At 57.3% G+C, this 14369-nt stretch overlaps 1 protein-coding gene and 1 long non-coding RNA gene across 2 annotated transcripts; one reads left to right on the top strand and one right to left on the bottom strand.

The window, feature by feature from the left end:
* Positions 1 to 8121: 8121 nt before the first annotated feature.
* LOC146444011 (oligodendrocyte transcription factor 2) lies at positions 8122 to 9762 on the bottom strand. The gene is made up of 2 exons (XM_085070095.1): positions 9726 to 9762; positions 8122 to 9459 (listed from the first exon to the last, which is right to left on the bottom strand). Exon 2 carries the CDS (start codon positions 9420 to 9422, stop codon positions 8544 to 8546), a length of 879 nt encoding a protein of 292 aa, XP_084926221.1. The 5' UTR covers positions 9423 to 9459; positions 9726 to 9762; the 3' UTR covers positions 8122 to 8543.
* Positions 9763 to 11983: 2221 nt separating this feature from the next.
* LOC146444010 (uncharacterized) lies at positions 11984 to 13329 on the top strand. Its single transcript, XR_014848413.1, has 2 exons — positions 11984 to 12772; positions 12876 to 13329. It is a non-coding gene; the product is annotated as an uncharacterized LOC146444010 (long non-coding RNA).
* The last annotated feature ends 1040 nt before the right edge of the window (positions 13330 to 14369 follow it).

Raw genomic sequence — 14369 nt, 5'->3', positions numbered from 1 at the left:
CGACTCCTCCCTTCTGCGGGACACGTCTGGATGATCTGTGTTCCCTTTCTCCCACCTCCCCTCTCCTTCAGCAGCTTTTGGCATTTCTGTGGGCAGGAGGCAGAGCCTGGGTGGCTCTGGGGGTTCTGTGCTGCTCCTGCTGCGGGAATGTCGGATGCCAAATGCCGGGGTGAATCCCGATCTGGTGCAGCTTTTCCGGGGAGATTTTCCGGGTTGCTTCCCCATCACCTCCTCCCTTCCCCATCACTTCCGAGCACTTCAGGCCCTGGAAAAGCTCCTGGGATGTTGCAGCTCCTTCCCTTTCCCGCCAGCTCCATTCCCATTAAGGCATTTTTTCACTTATTCTTTTACTTTTTCTGCTTCTCTCCAATTTCATATCTAATCAACTTTTGCAATAATTGCACGAGCAAAGTCTGTGGATGGGGAGAGCTGTGGGATTTGGGGTGATTCCCACAGACCTCGGCAGGCTCTGGTGGGATCAATAAACCCTTCAGAGTATCCTGGAATCACAGGATATCCCGAGCTGGAAGGAACCCAGAGAGATCCTCCAGTTCAGCTCCTGGCCCTGCTCACACCTTCCTCTGCATGGATCAGCTTTACATGGATCATGTGGGATTCCCAGGATATTTTACACGCTCAGGTGATTCCCTGAGCCACCTTCAGGCACTTGAACAGGGGCTGGAATTCAGGGAGCTCTGCAAGGGAGCTGGAACTGCCCATCCTGGGCAGTGAGGAGCACACAGGGAGGGTCCTGGGAGGGCAGATTCCCTCTGACAGCTCCTCTGATGGTGCCTGGCAGAGACACAAAACCTGCAGAAAACCTGATCCCAGTGAGCACAGGGGAAAGGGCTGCAGTTCCAGAGGTTCTGCTCTGAATTCTCAAATAAAATCAGAGTCACTGAATGGTTTTGGTTGGAGGAACCTTAAATCCCACCCAGTGCCACCCCAGCCATGTCAGGGACACCTTCCACTGTCCCAGGCTGCTCCAAGCCCCAATGGCCAGCCTGGCCTGGGATATTCCAGGGATCCAGGGGCAGCCACAGCTTCTCTGGGCAAGTGAGAAAAAACATCCCCAGAGCTTTCCCACATTTTTCTGAACTCAGCTCCTTTCCCCCTCCACCTCCCACACTTTCTGCCCTCTGTGCCTGAAGTTCTGACCTGGAAAAGGATTCCTCCCATCCCTTTTGGGACACTGCAGTGGCTTTGGGATAGGAAGAGCTCCTGCAGTCCTGCTGTGCTCAGCTCCCTGCACTGCCCTTTGCAGGGAAATCTTTCTTTGTCACTGGGGCAGCATTAAATTAGTATGGAATTATTTTTGCTGGGGAAAGGAGAGAGTGGGGAGAGAAACTCCATGGGCTGTTCAGCACAGTCCTAAATGGGGGCTGAATTCCCACCTTGCAGGGTTTTCTCTCCCACAGAAAACACCCCCAGCTCCACTCTTTGGAAGGAGTCTGGAGTCTCCCTCTCCCTGTGGGACATCTCCAGCCTCCTCTCCTTAGGCACAGCAAGGCAAACCTTGCTCCACTCCCCCAGGAGGAACAAAACAAGATCCCCCCTCCCAAAACTCTGCTCATTTTTAACTCAAAAGCATTTTTCTTATAAGTGATTCATGCTGTGGCTGCTTTTGGAAGAAAACAAAATCCTCACCAATAAAAACACCAAAAAAACCCAAGAACTGTGTGGGTTTTTCTGGGTTTCCCCCCCTTTTTCAAGCAGACAAAGAGGTGTATAAATGTGTCTTATACATATATGTATATGTCTTTCTGAAAATAGCATTTAACAAATGCCTGCCGCATCTGCAGGATCCTCCAACAATCCTGACACTGTGATCAATCTGCAGCCTGGTGATGTTTGCTGACAGTGATTGATTGATTCTTCCTGCTAATAGGATCAACATTGGGAATATATTAAAGTAAAAGGCACACTCCTGCCTGGCAGGGAACACCCCCGGTACTGGGCCTGATCCAATTGTGTTGGGTTTGGCAGCAGGATGAGATGATTGATGACAGCAGAGGAGCCTTGATTTCCTCCCTGCTCACCCCGTGAGCTTTCCTGCGGGACAGGGACAGCGCTGGGAGGGGACAAAGGAGCAGGGTGGTCAATCCCGATAACCTCTTCTAATGCATATGGTGAGAGCTGACCTGGCAGTTCAAGGAGAGCAGGCGAAAAGCTGATGGGAAATTAATTCTCAGGAGTTTGTCAAGACATCTCCAACAAGTGAAGATAAATGGCAGAACGAAACTTCTAAAGCCAATCGCAAGAATGGGCGTGAATGGCGAAGGGAAACACTCTTTTGCATTTACATCCATCTTGGAGGGGAAAAGCTGCGGGATGAGCTTGCCGAGGGCTGGAGCACCCCGGGGCTATTCAGGGCCTGTCTTTTCCCCTCTCGATTCCCTGTTCCCAGCAGGAGCAGCACTGGGAATCTGCAAAACGCTTGTGGGTGCAGCCGGGCTGTCCCTGACAGCAGCACAGCCCTCTCATCCCAGCAGGGAGAGCAGCGGGATGGCAGCCTGGCTGGGTTTTCAAAGGAGAATCATGGAATTATGGAATATCCCAACCCACAAGGATCACCAAACTCTGCTCCCGGCCCTGCCCAGGACAGCCCCTCAAATCCCACCGAGTCTGGACTTTTGGAGAGGATTTTGGAAAAAGGGAGAATTTTCCTAGTGCTCATTAAAGCCCAGCCTGAGTTCCCAGTTTTCAGAATGATTAAAACATTCCTGGCATCGATTAAAGATCCATATTTGTAATCAATTGATCTCTGATGTGCTGATCAGGGCTGGCATTGGTGTTCTGACTTTCTTGTCTGGAAACAGCTCTTGTGAGTGAATGATCTGCTGAGGATTCTCCTGGTTCCAATAAATTTTCAAGGACAATGCTTTTCCAGACAAAAGTGCTGAGACATTTTTATTTCGTTTTTCTTAATGAGCTGCGTTTTTTCCTTATGATGACTTCTGATAGTAATATAATTATAACTTAGTTTGATGAAGACTTCATGAGATTCCGTGGAATATTCTCCTCAAATCTAAATACTGAAGATAATTTGTCTTTTTATTCTGGTGTGGGCCGAGGTATTTGCACTTTGTTTTGCCTGATGATACAAACCCCACATCTCTACAAGTTTAAAAAGTAGGCAAATTACAAAATTATTATCAAAGTATTTCGACCTTGACCACTTGAGAGAGGTTCTGAGATGTGTCTATATAAAAAAATACTCTATGTGTCTACTATAAAAACTGCTCTGTGTAGTGCTGCAGGTTCCTTGTTGATCCAGTATTTCAAGCTGGACTCTTTCTGATGAAATCTGGGAGTTCTGCCACCAAACCAGAAAGACCTTTAGCAGAGGTGGAGCAGCCCCAGCCCCCTGGCCCCACTGCCACCATCAGTCACTGCCTCCCCTGAGCAGTTTCTAGCAGAAAGATCAAAATATTAAATGCCTGCAGTGGGCAATTCAGTTTGGGTTCCTTGTGATGCCCAGAGACTTCTCAGAGCACAAGGATTGCTTTAAGCTGCACCTGCCTGGCTGCAGGGCTGGAAAAAGCTCTTGGGGCTGGAGTGATGCTTTGGGAAAACCTCCCTTCCCACCTCAGCCAGGAAAACCAGGTTTGCAGGGCTGGGTTAAGGTGCTGAGAGCTCGTGGAGATGTTGGTGACAGAGGATGGTGACAGTGACAGGATGAGGAGTAATGGCCACAAACTAAAACACAAGTTTCAGCCCAAGCTGAGGAAGAACTTCTTTCCATGGAGGAACAGCTGCCCAGGGAGGGCCTGGAGTCTGGAGACATTCTCTGGAGACATCCCAACCCCACCTGGACACCTTCCTGTGTCACTGCTGCAGGTGACCCTGCCTGGGCAGGGGGTGGGACTGGGTGATCTCCAGAGATCCTTTCCAACCCCAAACTTCTGGGATTCTGAGGTAAATGCAGCCCTCAGCTGCACCTGAGCTTTTGGGATATTCTGGGTAATGCTGAGTCCCAGGCCTGGAGGTCCCTGATCCCCACAGGGATGGAAAAGCCACTGACAGGGACATCAGAGCTCTGCTCCAAGCACTGTCCTGCCTCAGCACCAAAGGCTGTGTGGCTCCTGTCACAGCAGTGTCCCCTGGGCCATCAGTCAGGACGTGGGACATCAGCCTTTCACCTCTGGAAGGGTAAAAACAAGAACAGTAGAGAGGACCCCAGGTTGGTCCATCCCAGGGCTTTCATCTCTGGAATGACACCCCAGGTGGCATTTGTCACAGCCAGCACCCTGACTCTGCCGTGGGAACACTGCAGTGATGTCCAGGGACAGCTTGGCCCCAGAATATCAGCGTGATGAGGCTTTCAGGGGGAAAAAACCAATATTTTGTATGTTCAACTTGACCATGCAATGAGGTGTGTGTGAGCTGTGCCTGTGAACCTCACTCTGCCGGCGGGCAGGACCAGGTTTGTGTCACTGGGGAGGTTTCAAGCTAAAAACCAACCACGTTTTCCTGTCAAAAGTGGATTTTAGAAAGTCTTTGAGAGGGCTTTGGATTCTCCCTCTGAGCATTCATTCCAGTGAAAGAGAAGGGAGCCTACAGCCCCTGCAGGGCTCTGGCAGGAAGCAGAGCAGGTGCCCTGAGGAAGAGAAATGCTTCAGTCAGGGCTTTGCAGCAGATTTTGGTCTACTTGGATTCAAATTTTCCAGGCAGAGGCTGAAGAAATCCCCTGTTGAAGTGAGACATGGACAACCTTCCCCTTCCTCTTGGGTTTCCTGGATGCCTTTTGGTTTCTGCCTAAAATGTGCTGATTGAACCATGGAATGGGTTGGGTTGGAAAGGACCTGAAATCCCATCCAGTGCCACCCCAGCCATGGCAGGGACACCTTCCACTGTCCCAGGCTGCTCCAAGCCCAATGTCCAGCCTGGCCTTGGACACTGCCAGGGATCCAGGGGCAGCCACAGCTTCTCTGGGAATTCCATCCCAGGGCCTCCCCACCCTGCCAGGGAACAATTCCTTCCCAATATTGAACCTAAATTTCCCCTCTCTCAGTCTGAGCTCCTTGCCCCTTGTCCTGTCCCTGCAGCCCCTGAGGAGCTCTGGCTGCTCCTCTCTCCCTTTCTGGGCCTGAGGTTCGGTGGGGAAGAGAAGGAGAAAAACGAAAGGGAGAAAGGGGAAGTGGGGAAGGAGGGAAAGAGAAGGGGAAAGTGGGGAGGAGGTTGTGGCAAGAGGAAGGAAAGGAGGGTGGAGGTGAGGAGGGCCAGGGGCTTCCTCCTCCTGTCGGGACAGGTCGCGATAAGCCCGAGAGCGCCTAGAAACCCAGGAGGAGGGTGAAGGGAGGGGTCCTTGCGGGTCCCTGGGGCTGCCGGGCAGGTGACCCGCGGAGCAGATGGGCAGCCCCGCTCCGGTAACCTTACCCGGCTGCGGGGGGGCCGCGGGGCTCTCGGGGGGCGGCAGAGCATATGGGGAGTTCTGGGGGGCGCAGCCAGGCTGATTTCATCCGCAGGTAGCCCGGGAGGAGCTCGGGGAGCACAGCCGGCTGCCCGCACAGCTCTGTCCCAACCCCGGGCGATGCTCAGCCTCAACCCCCCGGGCAGGGGCTATTTGGGGTGGGGGGACGCTGCCCTCTCTGCTTTCGCCACCGCTGGGGCCCAAACGCCCCGCAGAAAGGCCGGGTGCCCGCAATTCCCCCCCGCCCGTCGGGGCTCCCCGGGGCCACCTGTTAGCCACAGCGACAAGCGACAAGCCCCTCCGGGCGGGAGCCGGGCAGGCAGACGAGCAGGATTTACCAGCTTCTGGCCGCTGCCGACTTTTGCATCTGTCAGGGTGCTAATTATTGCCTTTAATAGAGACAAAGAGCAGCTCCTAATGATGCTCCCTCTAATTCTCACCTGCTCCTGCCCTTCCTCCGCAGCAGCGCTGCCTCGCCGGAGCTCTGCTAATTGGGAAAGCTGCTCTGCTTATTGCGGCCTCCCCGCGCATGGGGGGCTTAGGGCATCGGTAACGGGGCTCCGGGAGCCGACCGGGGCCGAGAGGCTGCATCCCGGTGCAGGGCAGGAGCAGGAGCGGCTCAGCAGCCCCGGGCCAGCGGGGGCTCGGCGAGGAGCGGCGGTGGAGCGCTGTTTGCCCCTCTCCGGCCCTGCTCGCCGCTTGGCTTGCAGCGCAGCCTTCCAGAAGGGTTTCCTCTCGGGGATCGTCCCAAGGCGCCCGCGGACACCTGGATGCTGCTCCCTGGTTTGGGCTTTTTCCCACCGCGGGAGGAGTCGGGGCGAGGGGTTTGTGCTGCAAGGATCACCTTTAAAACCCCAGAGCGGCACAGAGCCAACACCCCGAGGCCACCCCTAAAACCGGGGGCACCCCCAGGGCGGGGAAGGGCGCTGGGCAAGCAGCGCGATGCTCGTCGTGTGTCCCCAGGGCTGCGTCTGTCCCTGAGCCACCCGGGCTGTGCTGGCCGGAGGGTGATGGCAAGGGGAGAATGTCTGCGGGGCTGGGGAGGAGAATCTCTGCGGGGCTCAGGGTGTTTCCATCATCACCGGGAGGATGCCGGGCTGGGGGACACTCCCTCCCCAGCCCCTCTTTCCCCTGCTGGAGGGGGAGGAAGGAGCCAACCCCGCACGGCAGGGACAAGGAGGGGAGGTGGCACCGGGAGCCGCCAGCAGCCCGCGGGGACACCGAGAACCGCCTGGGCTTACACGGGAAAAAAACCCAAACAAACAAGAAATCCCCTGGCTCCGGACTGGCTCTCGTTCCCCGCCGCTGTCTGCGCGCTCCAAACTGCCCCACGAGCCGTCGGAATCGGGAAAGAATTGTGTATTTGTGCGAATGCAGCCCGTTAGGTATATTAAATAAACGTCCTGCCGTTCCTCTCGGTCTGGAGAGAGGGATGGGCAAGGCTGTACCCCGGCGAGGACTCGGATCCGGAGGGCTCCTGGCCACCCCGAGAGCAGCGTGGGAACCTCAGCGCATCCCCCGACCTCGTTTGCCTCGAAAACACGAGAGCCCTTTGCTCGGGGAGTGCCAAATATCTCCTGCCCGAATAGCTGCCAAAATCCCCCCGGACAGCAGACACAGCGGCTTCGGGAGGGGGAACAAAAAGGGTGGCTGTCCCCAAATAATTTTCCTTTCCGCGGATTTTCGTTTGCTGCGTTTTTGGTTGAAGGTCAAATGCGCAGAAGTCATCGCAGTGAGCGAACTCCCCAGCGCCAAGTTGGATGTTTCCTCTCCCCGAATTAATATTTAATGAATATTTAGCTTTTGCCAAGCGCTGGATTCGATGGACAAAAATTTCCCGTTACGGACTCGGTACCGGTCGGTTTTTCCTTGCAGCCCTGGCTCTGAAGGGAACAAATGAGGACGGAAAAAATCCCAACAAAAAAACAAACCCCAAACCCCAAGTGGTTTCGATTCGCCAGCGAGGCAAACTGACAAAAAACTTCGCGAAAAGGCAAGGATGCGTCTGAAATATGCCCATCCCTTCCCCACCTGCCTCCGCCTCCCCGGGACAGCGAGGAAGAGGAAAAAGACATTTATCTAAAATGCTTTTCTTTTTTTTTTCTTTTTTTATTTAAAATCTCAACAGTGGATCGCTTTTTTTTTTACTTTTTTTTTTTTTTGCAACCAAACAAGTAATAAATATTATTTAGCAACTTTTTTCTTTTTTTTCCTTTTTCTTCCTTTTTTTTTTTTTTTTTTTTTTTTACAAAAATAAACAGATGATAAAATCTCTGCAAGGGGGCAGCGATAAGAAAAGTTGTTATTTCAGAAACAAGCCCAAGTTCTCAGTATTGCAACACGGACAGGGTGAAAGTTCCTACACAGAAAGAGCATTAAAGAGTTCAAACTTTGTTAAAGGTGGCAGGAACGTAAAAAAAACAAACAAACAAACAAATAAACGTGTTATACCCTTAAAAGTAAAACAACCCAACAAACCCCAAGAACCCAAACCAAGGAAATCAAGGCAAACCGACCCCTTTTTCACTCATGAGGCTGACACAGAACAAGTGCACGGACGGAAAGCTCAGGCAGAGCGAACTCGCGTCGTTATCGTCTATTTACAAATCCCGAACAGGAAAGAAAACCGACAAAACCCCCGGCGGGCAGGGCGGCGGGGAAGGTGGGGAACAACCCGATGGATATTCCCGGTGCACTCCCACCCTCTCCTGCCTGCCCCGGGAGCCCCGGATGGCCTGGCCGGGGATGTGACCCAGGGGCGGCTCCGGAGACTCTGCGTGGAGAAAGCAGACCGGGAGAGGAGAGGGAACGAACGAACGAACAAATAAACGAGCCAAAGCCCCTCTGCAGTTTTGGTTCCTCCACTGGCGGCCAGCTCGGGCACCGCCGCCCTCCCCTCCTCCGGAGTCCTCGGCGACGTCGGAAAATTCAAAATACAGGAGGCGCGCGGGGCTTTGCTCGTGCCGGGGGGTTCCCCCGGTTTTTGGGGAGCAGGGCAGACCCCGGGCCGGGCTCCATCCCCTCCCGCCGCCCCGCCGGCCGCCTCGGGAGCGGAGCTGGGGGATCCCGCTGCCGCCGGGGGGGAGCGTTTGTAGGTCCTGGAGGTGCCCGGGCCGCCCCGCCGAGGGACTCATTTGGTGTCGGTGGCTAATCTGGGCAGGCTGGCGGTGCCCATGCCGGAGACGTGGTGGTGCGGCGGGGCGGACACCTGGCACATGCTGCAGGGGCACGGCATGCCCCCCCAGTGCTGGAAGCCGCTGCCCAGCGGGGCGGCGGCGGCGGCGGCCGAGGGCGACTTGAGGAGCCCGTGCGGGGGCCGGATGGAGCTGACGGCAGAGAGGCCGGAGCCGGGCAGGGAGGCGCTGGACACGGCGGCGGGGGGCAGGATGGGGTGGTGCACGGGGTGCGAGGCGGGGTGGCCCGGGTGGCCGGGCAGCGGCGCCGAGTGGGCGCCCATGCCCCCGGGGCAGGCGGCGGGGTGGAAGCCGGCGTGGTGACCGCCGTAGATCTCGCTGACCAGGCGCTTCATCTCCTCCAGGGAGTTGGTGAGCATGAGGATGTAGTTGCGCGCCAGCAGGAGCGTGGCGATCTTGGAGAGCTTGCGCACCGACGGGCCGTGCGCGTAGGGCATCACCTCCCGCAGCCCGTCCATGGCGATGTTCAGGTCGTGCATCCGCTTGCGCTCGCGGCTGTTGATCTTCAGCCGCAGCTGCTGCAGCTCCGGCTCCGTCATCTGCTTCTTGTCCTTCTTGGAGGAGGAAGAGGAAGACGAAGAGGAGGAAGACGACGAGGACTTGAAGCCCAGCTTGTCCACCACCACCACCCCCGCGGCGCTCATGGCGCTGCGCAGCTCGGCGCTCAGCTCCGGCGGGGAGTCGCTCTGCGTGGAGCTGGACACGGTGCCGCCCGTGAAGCCCCCGCCGCTGCCTTTATTCCTGGCCGTGAGGAAGAGGTCATCGGGCTCCGGGGAGGACGGGCGGCTGGAAACCAGGCTGGCGTCCGAGTCCATGGCCCGGCGGGCGGGGCGGCGGTGCGCACCGGGCAGCCTGCGGAGGGAGAGAGCCCGCGGGCGGCCCCGAGTCAGCCCCCGCCGCTGCTCGCAGGGGCACCGCGCCCGCCCCGTCGGCGAGACCGCTCCGCCGGGCCGGGGAGCGACGGCCCCGCTGCCCGCCCTCCCCTCGCCGGGGGCGGCTCCCGTCCCATCCCACCCCGTCCCGTCCCGTCCCGTCCCGTCCCGTCCCGTCCCGTCCCTCCCGTCGCTCCTGTCCGCCGGGCCGGGCTCGGGCTCCGCGCGGGCGCGGGGGACACTCACCGTGGCGAGCGGCGCGCCGGGACGGGCGAGCACGGCAGCAGCGCGCACCTTGCGGCGGAGCGGCGGCCGCTTTATAGCCGCGCCGGGGAGGAACGATGTCACCGGGCGGGAGGGGGGCTGCGCCAATCCGCGGCGGCGGCGGGGGGACGGCTGATGTCACCGGGGCCGCTCCGGCTCGATGGGGCGGGCGGGGGGGCGCCGGCCGGAGCGGCGCGGGGAGCCCGGCGGGGGGGGCGCGGCGGGGGGGGAGGGACTTTTGTCAAATCCATAATAAAATGCAACAATGACAGCGCCGGGAACAGCTGTTGGGGGGGGCGGGACGGGACGGGGACGGCACCGAACTGCCCCCGGCTCCCGCCGGCACGTCGGTGTTTCCCGGCGCTCGGCCCCTCCGCCCCGCCGGGCAGCGCTTCCCCGCCGCTGCCCCTCCTGCCCCGAGCCCGCGCCTTATTCCCCCGGCAAGTGCTGCAAAGACGGGCGGAGAAAGCGGCATTTCGGCCTCTCCGCTCCCCACGAGCGAATTTCCCCGAGCATCCCCCGGCTCCGGCTCCGCAGGGACCTGGAGAAGCTCTCGGAGCGGCCGCCTAAGTCCCCCAAAAAAGCCTTCAGCAAGACGGGAGCAGGAGAGGGGAGAGAAAGAAGAGTAAAGGACGTTAACAAACAGACAAAAAATGACCTTCGGAGGTGCCTCCCGCCTGCCAGCGCTGCTCGCCCGGCTCCCGGCGAGTCCCCTGGCCCCGGCAGCTCCGCGCAACAGGCTCGGAGCTTCCTCGCACTGGGGTAAATCCCCCGGCCGCCCCCTCCCCGCCGCCCCCCCGGCCCCTTCGCCTTTGTTGTATTATTTTTACACCCGTGCGTTTCCCAGCTGGCCCGGCAAGCCTCAACCATCCGTTAAATATGTATTTAAAACGTTAAGAAGTGAAGCGTGGAAATGTGTTTCCCAACGGTTGCGGGGATGATCCGTAACAGGTCAATTAGGAAAATCTGTCCCCGCGACAGCCGGGCCAGCCGCCCGGCGTGTGTCCCTCTGCCGCCCGGCCCGGCCACCGGGGATGTGCCCGGGGGGATATCGGGACACCCCGAGAATGAGGGTTGAGCCCCGGAGGTGCGGAGCGGGGCGGGGAGGGCAGCGAGACTCCCGTCCGTGCAAAGTTGGCGTTTATTCCGCGGTTGGAAGCGGCGGCAGCAGCCTGGAGCTGCCTTTGCCTGGTGGCTCCGAGCGCCGCAGTGCTGGAGCCGCAAAAGCAGGACAGCAAGGAGCACAACGAATTGAACCCCGGCGGCTTTCCCGGCTGCCGGCACTGCCCGGCCTGCCGAGGGGGAAAGGGGTCCGGCCAGGCCGGAGGGGCGGCGGGGCGGGGGTGAGAACGAGGAAAACATCGCTGGTCTGCTGTCTCCCAGGGCTCGGTCATTTGCCTCCTTAAAGCCAGGGACCTTTCCTTCCTAAAAGGTCAAGCCGTCGAACGGCTGGGGGTCTCGTCCTCCCCGTCGGGGCTGCGGCAGGCGCGGCTCAGCCCCGGGAGAGGCTTTTCCCGGCCGCTCCATCAGCCCGGGGTGGGACGGAAGGGCCCTGGAGCCCCGCGGGCAGCCCGAGGGTGTGAAGGTGGGGCTGGAGCAGAGGTGGAGGTCACCTGCCGGAGGGGACAGCGGGGAGAGGCGGGGAAGTGCCTTAGACCTGTCCTGGGCAGAGGGGATGGACAGAGCGCGGGGGGGCAGCTGGAGTTCGGGGCTGCTGCGTGCTGAGGCCGTTCTGACATCACCCTGGGGGGCCCGGGAGAGAGAAATGGGCAGCGGACTGACTTTTTTTTCTTTTTTTCATTTTTCTTTTTCTTTTTCAAAAAATTTTCTTTTTCCTTCCTCTTCCCTTTCCCCTCCGCTTTCCCCTTCCTCTTTTCCTTCCCCTTCCCTTTCTCCTTTTCCCTTTCCCCCTTCCCCCTCCTTCCCCTTTTCTTCCGTTTTTCGTTTTTTTATTCTTGTTTCTTTTCTTTCTTTTCTTTTCCTCCCCTGTCCAGAGGGGAAACCCCTCTCCGACTCCGCAGCAGAAACCTCAGGGTCTGAGTCCGTAAGAGAGCAATGTCCCTGGTGACCACTGTGACCACTGTCCATCCGTCTGGACACGAACCCTGATCCTCCCGCAGCCCGCGGGGTTTGCGCGGGATCGGCATCGGGTTGGGATCGGGATTGGGATGGGATTGGCATTGGGATCAGGATCGGGATCGGTTTGGGATCGGGATTGGGATGGGGATGGGATCAGACCGCCCGGTGCTGCTCTGCCCTCCTGTCGGGGGTGAAGAAGGGGAAGGAGAGGGACACTGTGTGCCGTGAGATGACAAACTAAATGTCGCACCTCCCCCTCGGCGGGTTCGGGAGGCTCCGCACCGCAAACGCCTCTCGCTGGCGCATCCCGGCGAGCGGCCCCGGAGGGTTCCCAGAGGAGCCCTTCACCCGAACTTGATTTTGACACTGAAATGTGGAGCAGAGCCCATTTTCTGGGCTATGAATATGTATTATTTTTTTAATAGCGTCTGTAGACAACTAAGGCATGAATGAAGGCAATCAGGGAACATGATGAAGTGATAACTTAATAAAAACCAGACCGTTGCTTTCATGCTGGAAATCACTTGGAATGTCATTAGGTTCCGGTTGGAGGGGTTTAGTGCCCGTATTCCCTCCGAGCCCACGGCCCAGGGAATCCACAGAGGCCGGAGCTGCCCGGTCCGGCCGGGAGGAATCCGAGGCATCCGAAGGACCAAGGGCAGGGCTGCGGCTGCGGCTCGGCAGCTGAAAGCAGTTTGAGCGCCGCCCCGCAAAGCCAGAGCTGTCTGCCTCCCATCTGTCGGCAGCGCTGGGGGCTCCAGCCTGGGCTTTGCAGCTCAGAGCCTCTGAAACTCCCCAGCTCCGAGCGGGATCTCCAGGACCCCACTGGGGTCACCGCTGTCCCACCCCAAACCCCTCCGGAGCACAAAGCTCAGCGAGGACTGGAGCTCAGTCAGCTCTTTGCCCGAAGGTGAGAGGGGAGACACGGAGAGAACGACTTCAGCATTCAGGTTTGGCCCTTTTTCCTCCTTTTCTTCCTTTCTCCTTTGCATTAATTTCTTCCTGGTTGTATCTCAATCAGCTACAGATGTATTTTGCTGTTTGGACTTGCAGGTGAAGCGCAGCCCGTGGGTTTTGGTGCAGCTCCACCTGCCCAATTAACACATTTGATACCTGGGATCTCCGAGAAGGAAACTCGAGTTCATCGAGCAGGGCAGTCGCTGTTATTCCCTCAGGGTTCTCCCCTTTTCCAGCGCTGGGTTTGTTTTTGTTAACACTTGTTCCGTGGAAATGTTGGAGACACATGCTCTTTGCCAGAAACTCAGCATGTCTTCCCATTCAATCAGAGACTGGAAAAGCTTCTCATCTTCACAGGAGTCACCCAGAGGGAAGTCTCAGAAATACCAGAGCTGATGTTTGTGATATTTGCAGGATTAAAAACATGCAGGAAATTGGCCATCTCCTGCTCTCATCCAGCAGGAAAAAAACCTCTTTATTTATAAACTTTTGACACTCGTGAGCCTGCTGTCATTGAGAGCACAGTAATTAAATTGCTATTTAAAACCCAGGCCAGATTCTGGCTCTTGTGTCTGTCAGGCTCAGTCGTCCCTCTCAAGCATGGCCAATCACTGGAATCAGCCTCACATCCCTGGGATTAACGGGAATGATTTGGGATTGTTCAGCCTGGAGAGGAGAAGATCTGGCATGATCTCACTGTGGCCTTGCAGGGCCTGAAGGAGGTGACAGGAAACCTGGAGAGAGACAATTGCCAAGGGCTGCAGGGACAGGACACAGGGAATGGCTGCAAAGTGCCAGAGGGCAGGGAGAGATGGGATCTTGGGAATTAGGAATTGTTCCCTGGCAGGGTGGGGAGGCCCTGGCCCAGGGCGTCCTCTGGCAGTGGGAAGCCATTCCCTGTGTCCTGTCCCTCCAGCCCTTGTCCCCAGTCCCTCTCCAGCTCTCCTGGAGCTCCTTTAGGCCTTGGCAGCAGCTCTGAGCTCTCCCTGGAGCTTCTCTTCTCCAGCTCTCCCAGCCTGGCTCCAGAGGGGCTCGAGGCATCCACAGCATCCTCTGGACCTATTCCATGTCTTTCACCCCATGTAATGCTGCATGAATTTTTAGTTCTCATTTTAAGTTTCCTGAGCAACTTTTTCAAAACTCTTTGTCCCATTTTGCCACTTGTCTGTGTCACTCATACACTTCCCTTCTTCTCTTTTCCACTTTCCATGTCTTGAGTTTGTCTGGGAGCTCCTTAGAAATGAGCCAGCCCAGGCAAAGTTTCATTGATGAGCAGAACATGAAAACATGGATGTGTTTTGCTTCCTCTGCAAACACTCACTGGAAATCAGTTTTTTCTGACACAGGTCCTGCCCCAGCCCTGTGCTCATAAGAAAAACTCCTTAAAATTCCTGATGCTAACAGGTGACTGCAGCTGTCTGACTGAGCCCCACGGGTTTTGCTGCTGTGGAAATGATGCAGAAGCTTTGGTGCCCTCAGGGTGGGTTTGATGCTGAGGCAGCAATGGTTGTGCTCATGTGGAAACTACCTGTCTGAGAGCTTTTCACTGACAGCGTGCTGGGAGGTCCTTGGGATGGAGAAGTTGGAATT

This window comes from Lichenostomus cassidix, chromosome 1 (assembly GCF_008360975.1).
Source record: "Lichenostomus cassidix isolate B80296 chromosome 1, HeHo_3.0, whole genome shotgun sequence".
NCBI classification, from domain to species: domain Eukaryota; kingdom Metazoa; phylum Chordata; class Aves; order Passeriformes; family Meliphagidae; genus Lichenostomus; species Lichenostomus cassidix.
The sequence above is the reverse complement of the archived record's forward strand: the minus strand, read 5'-3'. Positions and strand labels throughout refer to the sequence as shown.